Source organism: Thermobia domestica, chromosome 1 (genome assembly GCF_964235325.1).
Source record: "Thermobia domestica chromosome 1, izTheDome1.hap1.1, whole genome shotgun sequence".
NCBI lineage: Eukaryota > Metazoa > Arthropoda > Insecta > Zygentoma > Lepismatidae > Thermobia > Thermobia domestica.
The window spans coordinates 136027530-136043171 of record NC_137454.1 but is presented as its reverse complement, the minus strand read 5'-3'; the positions used below and the strand labels follow the sequence as shown (position 1 = coordinate 136043171).

The 15642-nt window shown below is 35.4% G+C and overlaps 1 protein-coding gene across 1 annotated transcript in view; it reads right to left on the bottom strand.

Annotated features, from left to right (window-relative positions):
* The window catches only part of Vmat (Vesicular monoamine transporter), a 283884-nt gene that overhangs the window by 35330 nt on the left and 232912 nt on the right, over positions 1 to 15642 (bottom strand). The window contains exons 5-6 of the mRNA XM_081763555.1: positions 12376 to 12434; positions 8558 to 8641 (exon numbers count right to left, since the gene is read on the bottom strand). Coding sequence (XP_081619681.1) covers positions 8558 to 8641; positions 12376 to 12434 — 143 coding nt within the window. The remainder of the gene's footprint in view (positions 1 to 8557; positions 8642 to 12375; positions 12435 to 15642) is intronic.

Below are 15642 nucleotides of genomic sequence, written 5' to 3'. Positions count from 1 at the left end.
CGTGATTTTTAGCGGCTACAAAATTTATTTGAATAATACTATAGTTTATATACATAATACACAGTAAACAAAGTATAAATTTTGTTTTACAATGTTTTTATTTTGTTTCTAGTTGCATAGCCCAGTATAATAATGGCGGACCGCAGACACATTGTTGACTTGGTTCACTGAATCACGCTCCCTTGTTGGTGTCCAACGACAATTCCGACGGGAGCATCACTGTGCATGGGCACATCTACCAAGTCCATATGGCGTTATGTTGATCAGTTCAATAAGACTGGTAATGTTATAGGACTTTGAACAGGGGAATTCAGACCAACTGTGCGTACAGAACAGCGTATTGCAGTAGTGCGAGCAAATGTTGTCAAAAGCCCGACTAAAAAATCTCTGCGACGTTTGTCAGCAGAAAACACAATGTCCGTAACATCATGTTGGCATATTCTGCGAACAGATCTGCAAATGTTCCCTTTACAAAATGCAGATGCTACAAAAATTAGCAGACATTGCAAAAAGAAGGCGTCTGCATTTTGCAAATCAGTTACCTTAATTACTGATGACCCAGACATTGAAAACTTGTGGTGTACAGACGAAGTTTACTTTTATCTGTCAGGTTTAAATAAACAAACAAAATGTAGCATTTTGGACAACAGAAAATCCGCATGAAATGGTAGACTCACCTTTGAATCCGGAAAAGCAGGGGCGTACGCAGGGAGGGTCCTGGGCGTCCGGACCTCCTCAAAATCCCGACTTTTTTGTAAATGTAGTCTACTTTTAGGAGTAAATTTAGAAATTTTCATATAATTTAGCCTCAAATTGTATTTGGACCCTCTCGAAATGCTTTAGACCCCTCGCGAAATAAATTCCTACGTACGTCCCTGCGGAAAGGGTTTTGTTTGGTGTGCTGCGTCAAAACGTGGAATAATTGGACCTTTCTTCTTTAATGGTTATATCACATCAGAAAATTATTTGAAATGCTTGAGCATTACTTCTATCCTAGCCTTCGTCGTAAAAGATATTTACTTCGTCGGCAATGGTTCCAGCAGGATGTAGCTAAACCACATGCAACAGAACCTGTCCTTAATTTCCTTTACACAAAATTCCGCAATCATATGATCTCTAATCGCTATCCATTGTTTTTTGGAACAGGCTTAGAGTGGCCTCCATGTAGTCCAGACATTAACCCTTGTGATTTTTTTATGGGGTTATCCCAAGCAGGAGGTATTCAAGCTTAAAGCCCGATCTTTAAATGAATTAAGAGGAAACATTCAGCAGTGTACGGCAGCAGTTAGTCACGTCACCCTTGGTAAGGTTTTCGATAATACAGTATGTGCATCAGGGTCAGAAAAGTGTCCAATCGTCAGGGTGGACACTTCGAACATGTGTTACATTAAACTTTAGTCTTTCACTTATCATACCATGTACATTTCTCTTACTACGGTCATCAATAAAATACGTTGTTGCACTTCAAAATCACTGCTTTTTCACTGAAACACTCTGTACTATAATATGTGTGTTTAGAAAATTTTGACATGATAATTTTTTGCTAAGTGGCAATTTTTCTGTTTGAAATATTTAAAATTAGTGAAACATAATTTTATATTCGGCAATGCTGCTTATATAGTTTTCCTTTTCAAAACTAATTTCATTAATATCAGTGGGTTTTTCTTGTGAATTATGTATTTTCCAATCGTATCAAGGAGTGAGCGGTTTGTCTTCTCAACACTGCTTGTGAGACATATTTTGTTCACCGGTATAGATGCATTCTTAATATGCAAGGACTTAATGTACTACCGTTTGAAAACAAGATACGTGAGGTTGGCTACCTTACGTTATTTATGACACCGATAATACCGCATCTGGATAATGTGTATAATGTGTGACCAAAGTTTCTCGAAGATTGCTAAAATGCATTTTTTTAGATGTCTAAATTAATCCGACAGTTTTAGTGTTTTTTGGATTCATAATTATGAAATCTTTATTTTTGGTTATTCATGGTCATTAGCAACTACTAGTCAAAAAGAATCTTCAAGAGGACTATTAAATTCACTTTTAAGATTTTGTAAATTCATTTTGCAATTGGGAAGTATTCCTTGTTAGAATAATCCATTCTATCACATTTCGAAGTATTTACCATTAATCCTGAAACATCCTATATATAATTAATCCTGGGCTACAAAAGAGCAAATATTGACATGAAGTAGCAAGCAGTGTTTTATCCAAATATATGAGGGAGGAATTTCCTACCAGAAGTTTTAATACGTAGGTGTAGCATGTGTGATGAATATTGTCTCGCTCTAGGGTTTTAGACCCCCTTCCCCCCGAAATCTAGAAAACAGGAAACAACGCTGGTAACAAGAAATGCAAAAAAGAAAAAGATAATAAATCACTTCACTATTAAATGTGAAGAGCTTTCAATTGTCAAATCCTGAAAGATACTTCATCATTTGTGTATGATAATCATAATTGTCAATTGACTCTTCTGCCATTGTGTTATAAATTTCAAATGGCTTTCTTACACAAATGTTAAATTATTTCTTTTTTTTAAAAAAATGGAAACATATCTGTGCGGTCATTAATGTCAGTAAAACGATAAGGCTGTACAAAAAGTTTTATAGCAATCAATCACGGGAAGTTGTCGACTGTCGAGAGCAGCGCCGAGGCGTAGCGAACGCAGGTCATTAGCCCAAAGGATACTTCTTTTCGCAGGCTTCTGGCTACATGGAAACAGTCTTCGTTTTCTGATGTTGCTGCAAGTCTCCTGACTGCGATTGACGATTATTCATAAATTCAATGTAGGATGGTTCATTTTCACAGTGATCCATACACGCACATCACCTCACAGTGTTGATTTATTTCCCGTGGCTAATGTCTTTACTACCTGTAGGATATCGGAGTGAGTCAACGTCCGTATTACTGAGTTAAATGGTCCTTTGAATTTAGAAAGAATGTAGTTTTCATAGTTTACATATTTGTTTATAATTATTATTATGATATACTGAAATTATTTAGTTCTCTAATTTGAAGTTTGTTGCGACTTCTCTATATTCACTCGGTGTAAAGCAGTGGCGTATCCATTTCGGGGCCAGGGGTCCTAGGCTCCCCAGATTTTTGAGTGATAAAAATAATTGAAGTTATTATTTAGGTATATATTTTTGAAAGTTTATAGTAAACTCATGATATACCTATCATAGTCTGAGTTCTGGCTGCCCCTTGTGTAATGTGAAATATGTTTCGTTTTTTTAAAAAATATATGGTAATAAAGCGTAAATAAAGATAAAATCTCACCAAAGTAAGCACTTATTATTACTAATTTGTGTTACAGTTTCTTCAAAATACCATTGCCTTCATCAGACTGACACATTTTGGATAATATGTTTGATGAATGCAGTGATATATTGCCAAACTCTAGTACACATTAGTAATAATAAATGTAATATTTTTATTTGAGGCATACCTCGTTCCAAAGGTAAATGTGCCAGTTATGAACTCAAATTCCAGAGCTTGAAAGAATACAATAGCGACTACTGCTAAAGTTTCATGTTTTCGGTAGTTATATAATTTCCGAAAAGTAAGCTAAGATCATGGGTTTTCGAAAGCCTATAGAGATACTTTATTTCAATATGCTAAAAATGTCGACATGCACATAGACCCTTTGTCGTCAATCTTCGACCAGTTGATCAGTCTCCAGTGATACGTCGTCTAGTCCATGGAATTATATGTATTACCGAGAAATAGACACCTATCTAAAGGAAAATGGATTTTCGAGGGGAGATTTATCGCAACTAGATGAGAAAGAGAACCCATCTAGCATGAAGACAAAACTATATTATGCTATTGTTGTAAAAATAATTCACTTCGGTGCTAAATTATGATCGTAGGTGCATCGCAATTTAGAATGCAATGTTTCATTTGCATCGCAGTTCTATGATTTTGTGTAGCAAACTGTGATGTGATACTGGTTTAAAAACGCCTTATATATTATATGTTAAGATATGAATACAAGCATTGTCCTAAACGTGTCCTAAAAAGTAATGAACTTTGGTACTTGAACGTTCGATGATAAAACTCTGTGTATGCCATTGCTTATAGTCAAATAAATGCATAAAGATAATTAGCCACTTTTCAAATAATTATACAGTAATAAGGAGAAATGCACTGAGAGTAACATAGCAGTACCAAAATTCAATTTGATAAACTGATTGAGGTAGTTGCTCAAAGTGGGATCCAAATCACCAATCGGGTTTTACCCCGAGACAAGAACTACCACAAATGATCGACCGCGGCCAAGGTTCGAATTCTTTACTAGAGGTGTTATATTAAATTTTCTATTAAGTGAAAGCAAGCGAACCAGTAAAAGAGAGATAAGTATAGGCAATTATTATTATGGAAGCTGTTTGACTCAACTGATTCAAAATTGATTCAATTACTTTTCACGTTTGCTTTGCTTGTTTGGAATTGGAGGTTATTTGTCACAGCTTAACATTGGATCTTAACTACCTAGGTACATTAAGCTCTCACAAGGAAGTAAATCAGGATACCACCTTCCCAATCATGGTGACAGTAAATATTTATTCACTATGAATTCTCAAATGTCTCATTGTGTGTAGAATGGACTTTTTCAGTAAAATATAATTAATTAGTTTTATAGTAATGTCAATATTCTTATTAATATATCTTTACAAAAATATGTCAGGAATAAAATATTACACTCTTTAAAACATTCACTGTAATGATTAGATACCGGATGTTTAGGCACTAAAAACCTGGAAAATAGGCAGGCAAATAGGCACTTAAAATTTAAAAAATAGGCAGTAAAATGTAACTCGAAATAATGAAGATAAATACTCAATACCATTAAAAAATAGATTTAAGTCATAGATAATGTTCAAAGAATATAGAAACATACTTGTTTGTTAAATAATTTCTTCTTTTACTGTATATACAAAAACGAGGCATGTTATGCATTGCACATACTGGGTGAATCTGAAAGATATGCACATACTTCGGGAGATGATTCGTGACATGAAAAGAAGACAAAAAGTGCTGTTGCATGTTGTCGAATTCTACGTCGTATTCGAGTGACAGGGGAAGGGATGCGCACGAGACAAGATTTGAGACTGTCTCGACTCGAAAATATGCTGTAAAAGTGATGTCTCGACTCGAAAAATATATATTTTTCTATTGGAAGAGCTGTGTCCCGACTCGAATTTTGTCAGGAAAATTCTGTCTCGACTCGACTCGGACGCATCCCTAGACAGGGGTACCAAATTGGAATCGAAATCGAATCCTGACAATTGGAACGGGGCATAAAGGTGCGCACATACTTCAGATGATGATTCGTGAAATTCAGAGGACTTTTATCTTCTTTTCATGTCGCGAATCACCTCCCGAAGTATGTGAACATCTTTGAAGTCCATCCTGTATATATATTGTAACGTACCACGAGCTTGTGTTTACAAACACATAATATAAGTAAATATGTGTGTATTATGTTATGTAAATTATATATTTTCCCAATGAAGGCTTATTTTGAAGAAAATGCATAGAATAGGCAATATTAGGCACTAAAGCAATTATTTAGGCAGTAAAGGCCGAAATAGGCAAAATAGGCAAAATAAAATTGGCTTAAATCGAAACTATAACCCCCCATATAAACTTTAAAACGTTATTTTTAATCATATCTTTAATAATAAAGAATAGGCATTTTGCCTAACATCCGGTCTCTAGTAATGATAATCGGAAATCGCCGAAAGATCTCTGCTACATTTATGCACCAGAAATGATTTATTTTGATTCACTTATGGAACTTCACTTATACACTTTTCCGATTGTTATTTCTTTATTTTTTACTAATCAAATTGTGCCACATCAGCCCATACAATGGGCGGACGAAGGGGAGGGCAGGTTGGGCTCGAGTCCCCCCTGGCTTACGAAAATGTATTAAATTTCTTAAGATTTTCTTAATACAAATAAAAGTACCAAATGTAATATAGCAACCAGGGATTTGAAACCCCCCTAGAAAATTTTCTTCAAGCGCCCATGGCCCAAATTGTACCGATTTATGGTAATACTGTGGCTCGGTGACAGAGTTCATTTCTAGTGCGAGAGTTCTGATTAAATCTCAGTTCTTTCGCTCAGTTCTTTCCTATTGTTACTCAAAACATTCACTTAACATTTATCAACCGTCTTCTATACGTAAATGTTATAACCGCGTTGAGCTAAAGATTTACTTCCATTGATGTTGATTGATGTATTTCAATATAACAATTATATTTTTATGCATTTTGTGGTCTCTATTTTAATATACTGTAACTTATCTTATGAAAGTGAAAGATCACCTACTGAGAGGATTCCTGATTTGATAACAGACTGTGTTTTCGTTGAACGTTCTCATATCTATGGGTTCTTCCTGAGGGTCTTCTGTCACCCTTCCCACTGTGTTCAATTTACCAATTAATTTATCTTCATTTACCTATTTTTGTCATTCGCTTCCTCTATCATATAGGGCATAATCGTGAACATTAAATTGAAATTTGTTCAGGGTTTAAGAGTATTAACAGACAGAAAAGCATTACATTATTTTAAACAACGAAATCATGTCTTCTTCAGTCGATTCTTTGGAAACACGATAAGAATAAAGTAAGGAAATAAATTTCCCTTGTCTTGATTCTTCCTTAGGAGACGGGAAGAGAAGATTATTTGCGAGAACCCGCACCTTTTGTGTTGGAGCTGAGAAGGCAATTTAGGGAGCTTCACCTCCAGACAGTGAGAGAATAGCCGTTGCTGCCGCGAGGGACCAAAGCAACAGGTGTGCAATTTGTTGTCGTTTCTCCCGTCCTTTCCCTGCTAATGGCTTCTCTGCAACAAGCGCTTTACTCAACAGATTGAACAAATAAAGACTACTTTCACGCATGTCATTTTGTAAAGGAGATATTAGGGTTTCATGCATCTCAAGTTATTTTATTCCTACGTTAGGAATACATCAATATTGACAGCAAAGTATTACATATTTTATTTTTAATTTAGTGACAAAAGGGTTAAGAGATGAAGAATTTTGAAAACATTTTATTAAATGGTAACATTTGGAGCAAAAGGAATGGATGGATGGGTGGAATTAATGAGTGAATAAAAAAAAAACATATACAATACTACTCCACAAGCTATAAATTACCGAATATCGTACGGGTCGAAAACTGTGCGTATCATGTGAGAAAAAAAGGAGATATTTTAGAAATCTAAAGGCACAGTAGTCCATTAGACTGGCATCAGGACTCTCCACGGAGTCTGTGAAGGGAATAGCACATGTCCTGGTCCTATCTATCATCCGTCTGTAGAATGGTAAACTATGTGACTGGACATCTTGTGTTGATGACGGAATTCCATTCAATTAGTGTCTGCTTCATACAATGTGAGGGGTTCGTTGTAAATACCAGTAGACGATCAGATATATCCGCGCGTCTACGGTACCTACAAACTTCCACTAATTTCTAACCAGATAGTGCTAGTACACGATGTTATCCACCAACCCACCACCACCTCACACTACCTGGGATCAAACCAGGTACCCGTCACACTAAAGGTGAGCGCTCTAACTCTAGCACTGAACCACCATGACCACCAATTTGAAAATAATAATAGTCATATATTTGACTTACATTTTTCTTGTTACTTCATTTCACTTGCAAGCTCAGGAAAGAAAGAGCTTTATTCTTTGTGCCTCACTGACTTTCTACGCTAGCTAATACTGGAGAACACTGTGACTGTGGTTAGAGTGCTCAGCTCTAGTGCGAAAGGTCATGGTTCAATCTCGCATCATGTGAATTTACGGTGAATAACATAATGTCTCAGAATTTTCTTGAGGCTCTCTCGCTTTATCCGGCGTTTCAGTAATTCTTCCATGATCATTCATACGCATTTATCACCTTTCTTCTTTATCCTAAAGAGCGTAATCCTTAGATGCTAAACCAAAAATGTGTTTATTTATTTGCTAGCTCACATAATAGCTACATCTGTCAACAGAAGTTACATGCAACGATGCCGTGGTGAGATTTACAGATGAACGCTGACTGGACAATGGAGTTACGACGCAGAGAATTACAATGTCATCTATTAGTTTTAATTGAAGTTACGAAGTTAATATCAGTATTTATTTTTAGAATACTGACAAAAAATATATAAAAATTGGATTGTTCGTGTTTTTGGCTGTTGTCATTGGTAACAATTACAAAGTACACACAGTATGTATTCCTGTACTTAATACTCCATTGGAAAAATTCTCAAAACTTTTAAGTTTTCAGTGCCTTGTGGCTAACACGCGTAGTCGATCCTTAATGTGGACACTTCCCTGGACACAAACCTGAGTCCATGACAGTTTAAACAAGAAGTCTACTCTTATATAGCTTCGGTGCTGGAAAAGGACGTTAAACCCAAATCAATCCATCCAATCAAATTTGACGTTTTCAATTTGGAAGTCTGGAATCACTTTATGTATTATATAACCACTATTCGACATGAAAATAAAATTTTAAGAAATCAGAAAGAAATTGATGAAACATACCTGAAACACTTGAACAAGATGAACCGATTCCTTGCAAAGCTCGAGCTATAAACAATACACTGTAACTGCGTCCGAATGCGAAAACTGAAATAAGAAAGAAAAATAGAGAAAATATACGCATTCTCCTACGAAACTTTGAACATTAAAATGAAAATGTAAGTTGTAGGTGCTAGTCATATTTTGCGTCCTACATTCAAAAACAAAAATCCATATATGTGCGTGTAAATGAGCTAATGAGTTATGGGAGGTTGAAAGTTTCGTCGTATGTTCGAAAAAAATCATACACCAAACTCATCCAATTGAAATTAAACTTGGCATAATGGTAGAAATCCATGTACTATGCAAGTGTGTGTTTTGAAGGCCTCTTTCTCCTGAGGTTTATAGGCGGTCAAACAACTTTGCATCATAATTTAAAATAAAAAAAATATGTATATGTAAATGATTCGATCGGGATCAAATTTGGCAAGTTGGTATATTTTAACCAGCTATATAACCATAATGTTGTGGAGGCTCCCGGGTTATGATCGATCTAATTTTGCGTCGTTTCCGGGAGCAAAATCCTACACACCAAACTCTTCCGATCGGGATTAAACTTGGCATGTGGTAGAACTTCACCTACTATAAAAATGTGTGAAAATTTATTGTTGTGCAGACTTATGATTCCCGAATTATGGGCGGTCAAATTTTGCGTCATAATTTCAAAGATTAAAAACCTATATATGTATCCTCCTGAGCCCTAAGTTTATTTTCGTTAAAAAATATAATTATTTTTTACTCTTTGTATTCAATTAGACGCTCTAAACCCATATGTTTAATATTACGATAGTTGACCATACATGGAGAGTTATGAGGATATCGATATTATTGACCACTGGGTCTATGTTTATATTTCATAAGTTGATTTTAATGTATGACATTTAGACACTGATATTTAGAAGTTCAATTTCTACTACTAATGTGTGTAAAAGTATTTTTGTTTGTTTTATTCTTTTAATCATAATAATATTGAATGCATGAGTTGAACTTCTGTCGAGTTACTAACGAGTAGCTTTTACACATAAGAAAAATTGAATTTTAATAGTTTATCACAATTAGCACATGCAATTTAGAAGTCAGTTTGCTTGGAACTTTGCAAAACAGTTATTCCTGTTTACACAGAGAACAACTTGGCAACTTTTATACTTTTACGAGTACATTTACAACCTTTTCGCCTGTATGTTTTGTTGAAACTTGTCATTGTAACGTACACCAGCAAATGCATACCACATTTTCGCTTTTCTATGTTGGAATAGTGGTTTGAATTTCTATCGTTTCTCTAAGAGATTAATTTAGGATTCCTTTTTCATCCTCTGCATTAGATGAGTGTTAGTTTGATGTAATGTCAGTGGGTTGTAAACAATAGCTAATATGAAGTCCATAAACTTGAGGATGTTCTTTCTGTCGAATCGCATTTTCTTATTTCTTCTGTGTGAAACTAGTAAATCACAAGAACTAAATCAATGAAATCAAAGATCATCCTTACTACCCAATTCTTTGCTCGATACATCGAGAAAATGTGATATGGGTATAAGTTAAATTCATATTAACGGCAGGGGTGGATCCAGGACGGACTTCTGGAGGGGGTTTTAATACTGCTACTTTTAAGAGCTCCAAACTCTGGGATGGGTTTTATTAATATATAAAATTTAAAAAGTTTCCTCTTCTGGGGGGAGGGGCGATCACCCCGATCGCTTCCTCTGGATCCGCCACTGTATCAACCATGTGTGTATTGGTGTATATAATCTGGGCAATCTACTTCTATGTAGTCCTTGGTGTAACAAGAATAATACATTTTCTTAAAATATTTTCTCGATTCTTCCACACCTTTAAAGTTAGTTTTCCGAATACCTTTTTTTTTTTTTTTTTTTTTTTAGTCGTCCAGAGATTGGTCAAAATATGTTACATTGTGAGGATCTTTTACTAATATCTTACAAGATGTGGGACTATTTTTTATTTCCAATTTATACAAATTGCTTTAGTATGGTTCTTCTCCAAGAAACGTTACCGTAACTCTTTTCGCAGTTTGATTCATTTCCTTGACTTTCGTTTTGCTCGGCAGGCAACAATACTTACCTTCATCTCCAGTGTCCGGATCTATATCTGATACGTGTAGAAAAACAAATAATTCATTAATAAAGAGTTTCTTTCGCTTTCTAGGAGAATGAAAGAACAAATAATAATAAGTGGAGATAAAGTTGAGAGGTGACAATTTCACGAAAGTAAAAACGACAAATTTGGATGTGGGAGGCAAATTACGTGCGAGGAAATTACGGTAATTGATTGTACTGTCCGCTATCCTGACTGGTTTTTCAGATTTCCCTTCAGTCTAACTGAATGAATATCGGAATGACAATTTTTGATTTGATTTCCAGTTTTACTTACCTTTCAGTAGGCTATATGAGACGTGGACCTACAGCTTAACACGGGATCCGAACCACATGAGCTTTCGCTGGAATCGAACCCGGGCCTCTTATGCCAAAGGCGCATATACTAAGCGCATTTTAACATAGATCCTGGCTGACTTCTTTTCCCATTCCTAAACCCAATGGACTTGATCCATTGAAGCCTCAGATGTCATAGAGACTGATTCAATTCAAGAAAAAATAATTATTCATAAAATTGTATTAAAATTTCAACAATTTTACTTTATAACGAAACACAAGTGCCGGTACATTCAGTATTGCAGCACACTGTTTAAATACGTAAACGAGTAAGTTGTAATATTAAGATAATTATATTAGACGCAATTGCACATCATGTGTATTTTATAAAATGACTCCCAGTGGTCGATATATCGACCTCTAATTTTATTGACAATTGTATTTTATAAAATGACTCTCAGTGGTCGATATATAGACCTCTAATTTTACTGTTAATTATCTCGTTTATGCACTAAGTCATCAACTTCAAAAAATATCTGTCACTCTTTGGCTTTACATTATTATCAATATCTTGTTTTCTAAGTTTTAAAATACTGCAAATATTTTTATAACCGTTGTAAAAGTACTATGTACCTGCCGAAACTGATGCGCCTGGCATTCTGAAGAGCAGCTTGCTAAGTAATCTCAACCAAGGTGCAAAAATATAATACGACTACAAAGATGTATCAATGTTGATGTTACACTATGTTACTCATTATCGCTATTACATACCTCAGTTGTTTTAAAAGGAAAATTCTAGTGGGCGATATATCGACCATCAAGTCTCAGTAGGATATATGTAAATGATCCTATCGAAATCAAATTTGACATGATTGTAACTTGACCTAAACAAACACATGAAACATGTTGTGCAGGTTTATGGTTCCCGAGATATGGATACTCGAATTTTGCGTTGTGTTTTTGAAAGCAAAATCCCATGCAACAAATTCATCCGACTGAAATAAAATTTGCCATGGTTTTAGATCTTTGCGTGTGGAATATTATGTTGTGCAAGCTTTTGGATCCCGAATTAAGAGTGGTCAAATTTTGCGTCAACTAGTCCAAACCAGAAACCTATATACCCAACTCATCCGATTAGGATCCCTATTTGGCATTTTGGTACATCTTGATGTGTTTATTAGGCTTTGGGTTCCCGAGTTTTGGACAATCGAATTTCTACATCATTGGACATAACAAAAACATAATAAATACCTTTCAAACAGCAATTAAAGGTCAATCTTGGACAGAAAAAGGAAAACTATTAAAGGACGATTTTTTTAAAACGACAGTAGATATTTCTTATTACATAAAATATTTAGTTTTCATTTGTAAAGATAGCAATAAGCTGAATATACTTACTGATTGTCGACAAGAACATAATAATAAAGCCTGTGAACATCGGGATGCTATATCCAATCCTGCAAGTATAAAATTATAATGAATAAAACAGGTTATGATACCACAAATAAAGCTACTTCCAAATTCTTAATAAAACCAACATTCACTTAGTTAAAGAGGATGCATCTGTACACATTATCTCCTAACAGAAAAATGAATTATAGTGAGGGTTAGGGACGGTGGCTCAGTAGTAGAGTTCTCTCACATCTAGTGCGAGGGATCCCTAGTTTGATTCCAAGCTATGTAAACTTGTAGTGAACATCATATCCGAGGGTGTTTTCGAGGTTCTGTCGTTTTCTCTATAAATCCCTATTCTCATTCCTTTCACTAACCATCTGTATTGTTTAGCCTACAGGTTATAACTGTGTGCCGTGAAACTTTTTTTTGCTACAAATAGAGTTTTCTTTATTTTTTTTAAAAAAGAAAAGAAAATATTTTTCCGAAAAGACAAAGAAAGAAAAGGAAAAATTATTTTTCTTCTTTCCGAAAAGTCTCTCTTTATATTTTCTTTTTCTTTGAGGAGAAAGAAAGAAATGAAAACAAGAAAAGAAAAGAGAGAGCATTTCCCTCTTCCTTGTGCTTTCTTCCTGATCGAAGGAAAGAAACTATCTCCTTTTATTTTCCTTTATTTAAAGAGAAAGATGATGGATCCAGTGGGTTGTGCAGAAACATGTGAAGATAAGGAAATATAAAAGATTTTTGAAAACTTATGTATGAGTGACACTTCATAGTCAAAGTTAACTATGTTCTCGAACTGAGACATTGATGTATTTTTTCGTATTTTTGATCTGATGTGAAATGGCCCCACATGAATCTTGGGAAGACAAGTGGGTGGTATGTAGGTACCTCCAAGATACATTAATCCCTCACCTTTCAAACCTCAAGTCTCATTGGTTCATGAGAAATGGCGCAAAATCAGAAAAGTGGGATTAATTTATTTCTCAAGAATGGCTCGATCGATTTTGTTCAAACTTGGATGTATGTGTAGATGTATAAAAGGGGCTTTGTCTGAAAAAAATAACAGCTCCCCCGACCATTTTCCCTCCTCAAAAAATTTGATTCAATATTTTGAGCACCTTTTGACCTATGATAGTCTGCGAGCACAATTATGAAAAAATAAATGTTAGATGCCGCTTTAACCCTACAAGCACATATTTTTTTTTCAAAATTCTATCACGGGTACGTCATGGTCAAAGTTATCCAAAACCAACCATACTGCACCTATAAGAGAGCAAATGCTAAAAGAACAGCTATTGATGTAGCTTTTGCATATTTGCTACGTGAGTGAATGAGAAATCACACCTGAAGTGACAAATTTACTGAAGCCCCATTTGATGGCCTGTGACGTCTCCATCCCTAGTTTGGGATATAAGGAAACTGTTGATATTTGTACAATTTATTTGGAAATGAACACCCTTGCCACTTTAAAACAAACACGAAACAATTAATCTTTGTGATTGTGTAATAAGGAAATAGGGAATATTGTTGCGAGGAATATTGATAGCCAGGAGCGGTGTTGCCTCACTTGGTACAATTGGATCAAATTCAGCCCTTTTTGTCATTCATCGGCCCGTTGGTATCTCACTGGTATTTTCAGTCCCTTTTGTGAAAATGTTGGTACAATTCTACCCAATTCAGCACCATTTAACAAGTACTTGTCACATTAGGGGCCGCGGTGGCTCAGTGGTAGAGCGTTCACCTCTGGTGCTTGGGGTCCCGGGTTCAAACCCTGCTCCCGCCAAGTGAACTTTGTGGTGGACAAACACCGTGTGCGTGGGTTTTCTCGGGGTTCTCCCACTTTCTTCATTCCACCATTTCATTCATTTCTCATCTTCCGTCTCCTTTAGCCTATCCGGCATAATCGTGGGACGTAAAACTCAAAAATTTCATTCCATTTCATTTTCATTTTTTACTTGTCACATTTTCAAATGTGTCACAGTAAGACTTTTCCTACATCTCACGTTATTCATAGTGTGTGCTGAACTCTAAAAATGCTGTTGAACAGTCATTCTGTGACGCTGCACCGCATAACGCTACAAATTTTGTGTGGAAAATTCGTAATTCAAACTATACCGGGAAACAAATGACGCTAGATGGGCACAAGACGTACCGTAGAACTATTCTTCTTACAGTCTATTATCCTCCTCGGTCGTGAAATAAGCGAGAATAAGCTACAATATAATTTATATTTTAATATTTTATTATAACGTACTGTTTACACACGAACTCGGAGATGATTGATTTGTTCTTCGTTTTATATATTTATCCATATATGGCCATAATACCGTTTTGGTTTATTGTTCACTTTGAAATACAGGCGCATTTGGTTTCCTTACAATACATACCGAAGATGATAACTATTTTCCCTTTTAATTTGCAGTCTCTATTATACTTCCTACGTGCGAGAAAAGTTTCATCTACTTCCACGGTTATTCGTGGTCCTCCTATTTAGATATTTTTTAAAAAGAGCACTTTCTTGATTCGGACTCTTGGTAGAAAAGGGGGAGTGTTCTAGAACTTTACCTATTTTAGTTTCGTGTTATAGAGCTATATATTACACTGGTATAAAACAATGAATTCAGTCCTTTTTGTTTCGATTTGGTACTATTTTTCCGCCCAGTCCAGAGTTAGAACTTTGACAACACGGGGCAGGAGTGTCTGTTGCGATTTTTCTTTGGGGCAAGACCCCTCCTCTACATAATAATTCTACGTTTTATATTAGTAAATTAGTAGTCAATTGATTAAAATATAGACCCTGTGAAACTTATATTGAGGACAAAGGTTTTGAAGTTCCTAGGCCTGCATTTAAAGGGAAAAAATCACAATTGTCCACTGAAGAAGCAAATGATACTAGGTTTGTTACAAAAATTCGTTGAGCAGTTGAAGCTACACATGGAATACTGAAAGAAAAGTATCGTCTTTTGGATGAAATATTTGACAGCTAAATGATAGCTAGCTATTATCGGCCTGTATTATAGAATTGCTAGTTTTCTACACAATAAATTCTCCATACGTGTGACCCCAGATGAAAACCACTCCGCAATCACCGCAATCATTAAATCTGCGAAAACTTCAGGAAACAAAAAACACCTTTCCAGCCTTTGTTGAACAGAAGAAATTGCGAACAAGAAAACTTCCGTTTACATTTATTTCTTCTCAGGATCTTGAGGATTTTTCTCGAATGACAGAAAAATATTTGAAAGGATTGTTTTGTAGATCCTTCCAATA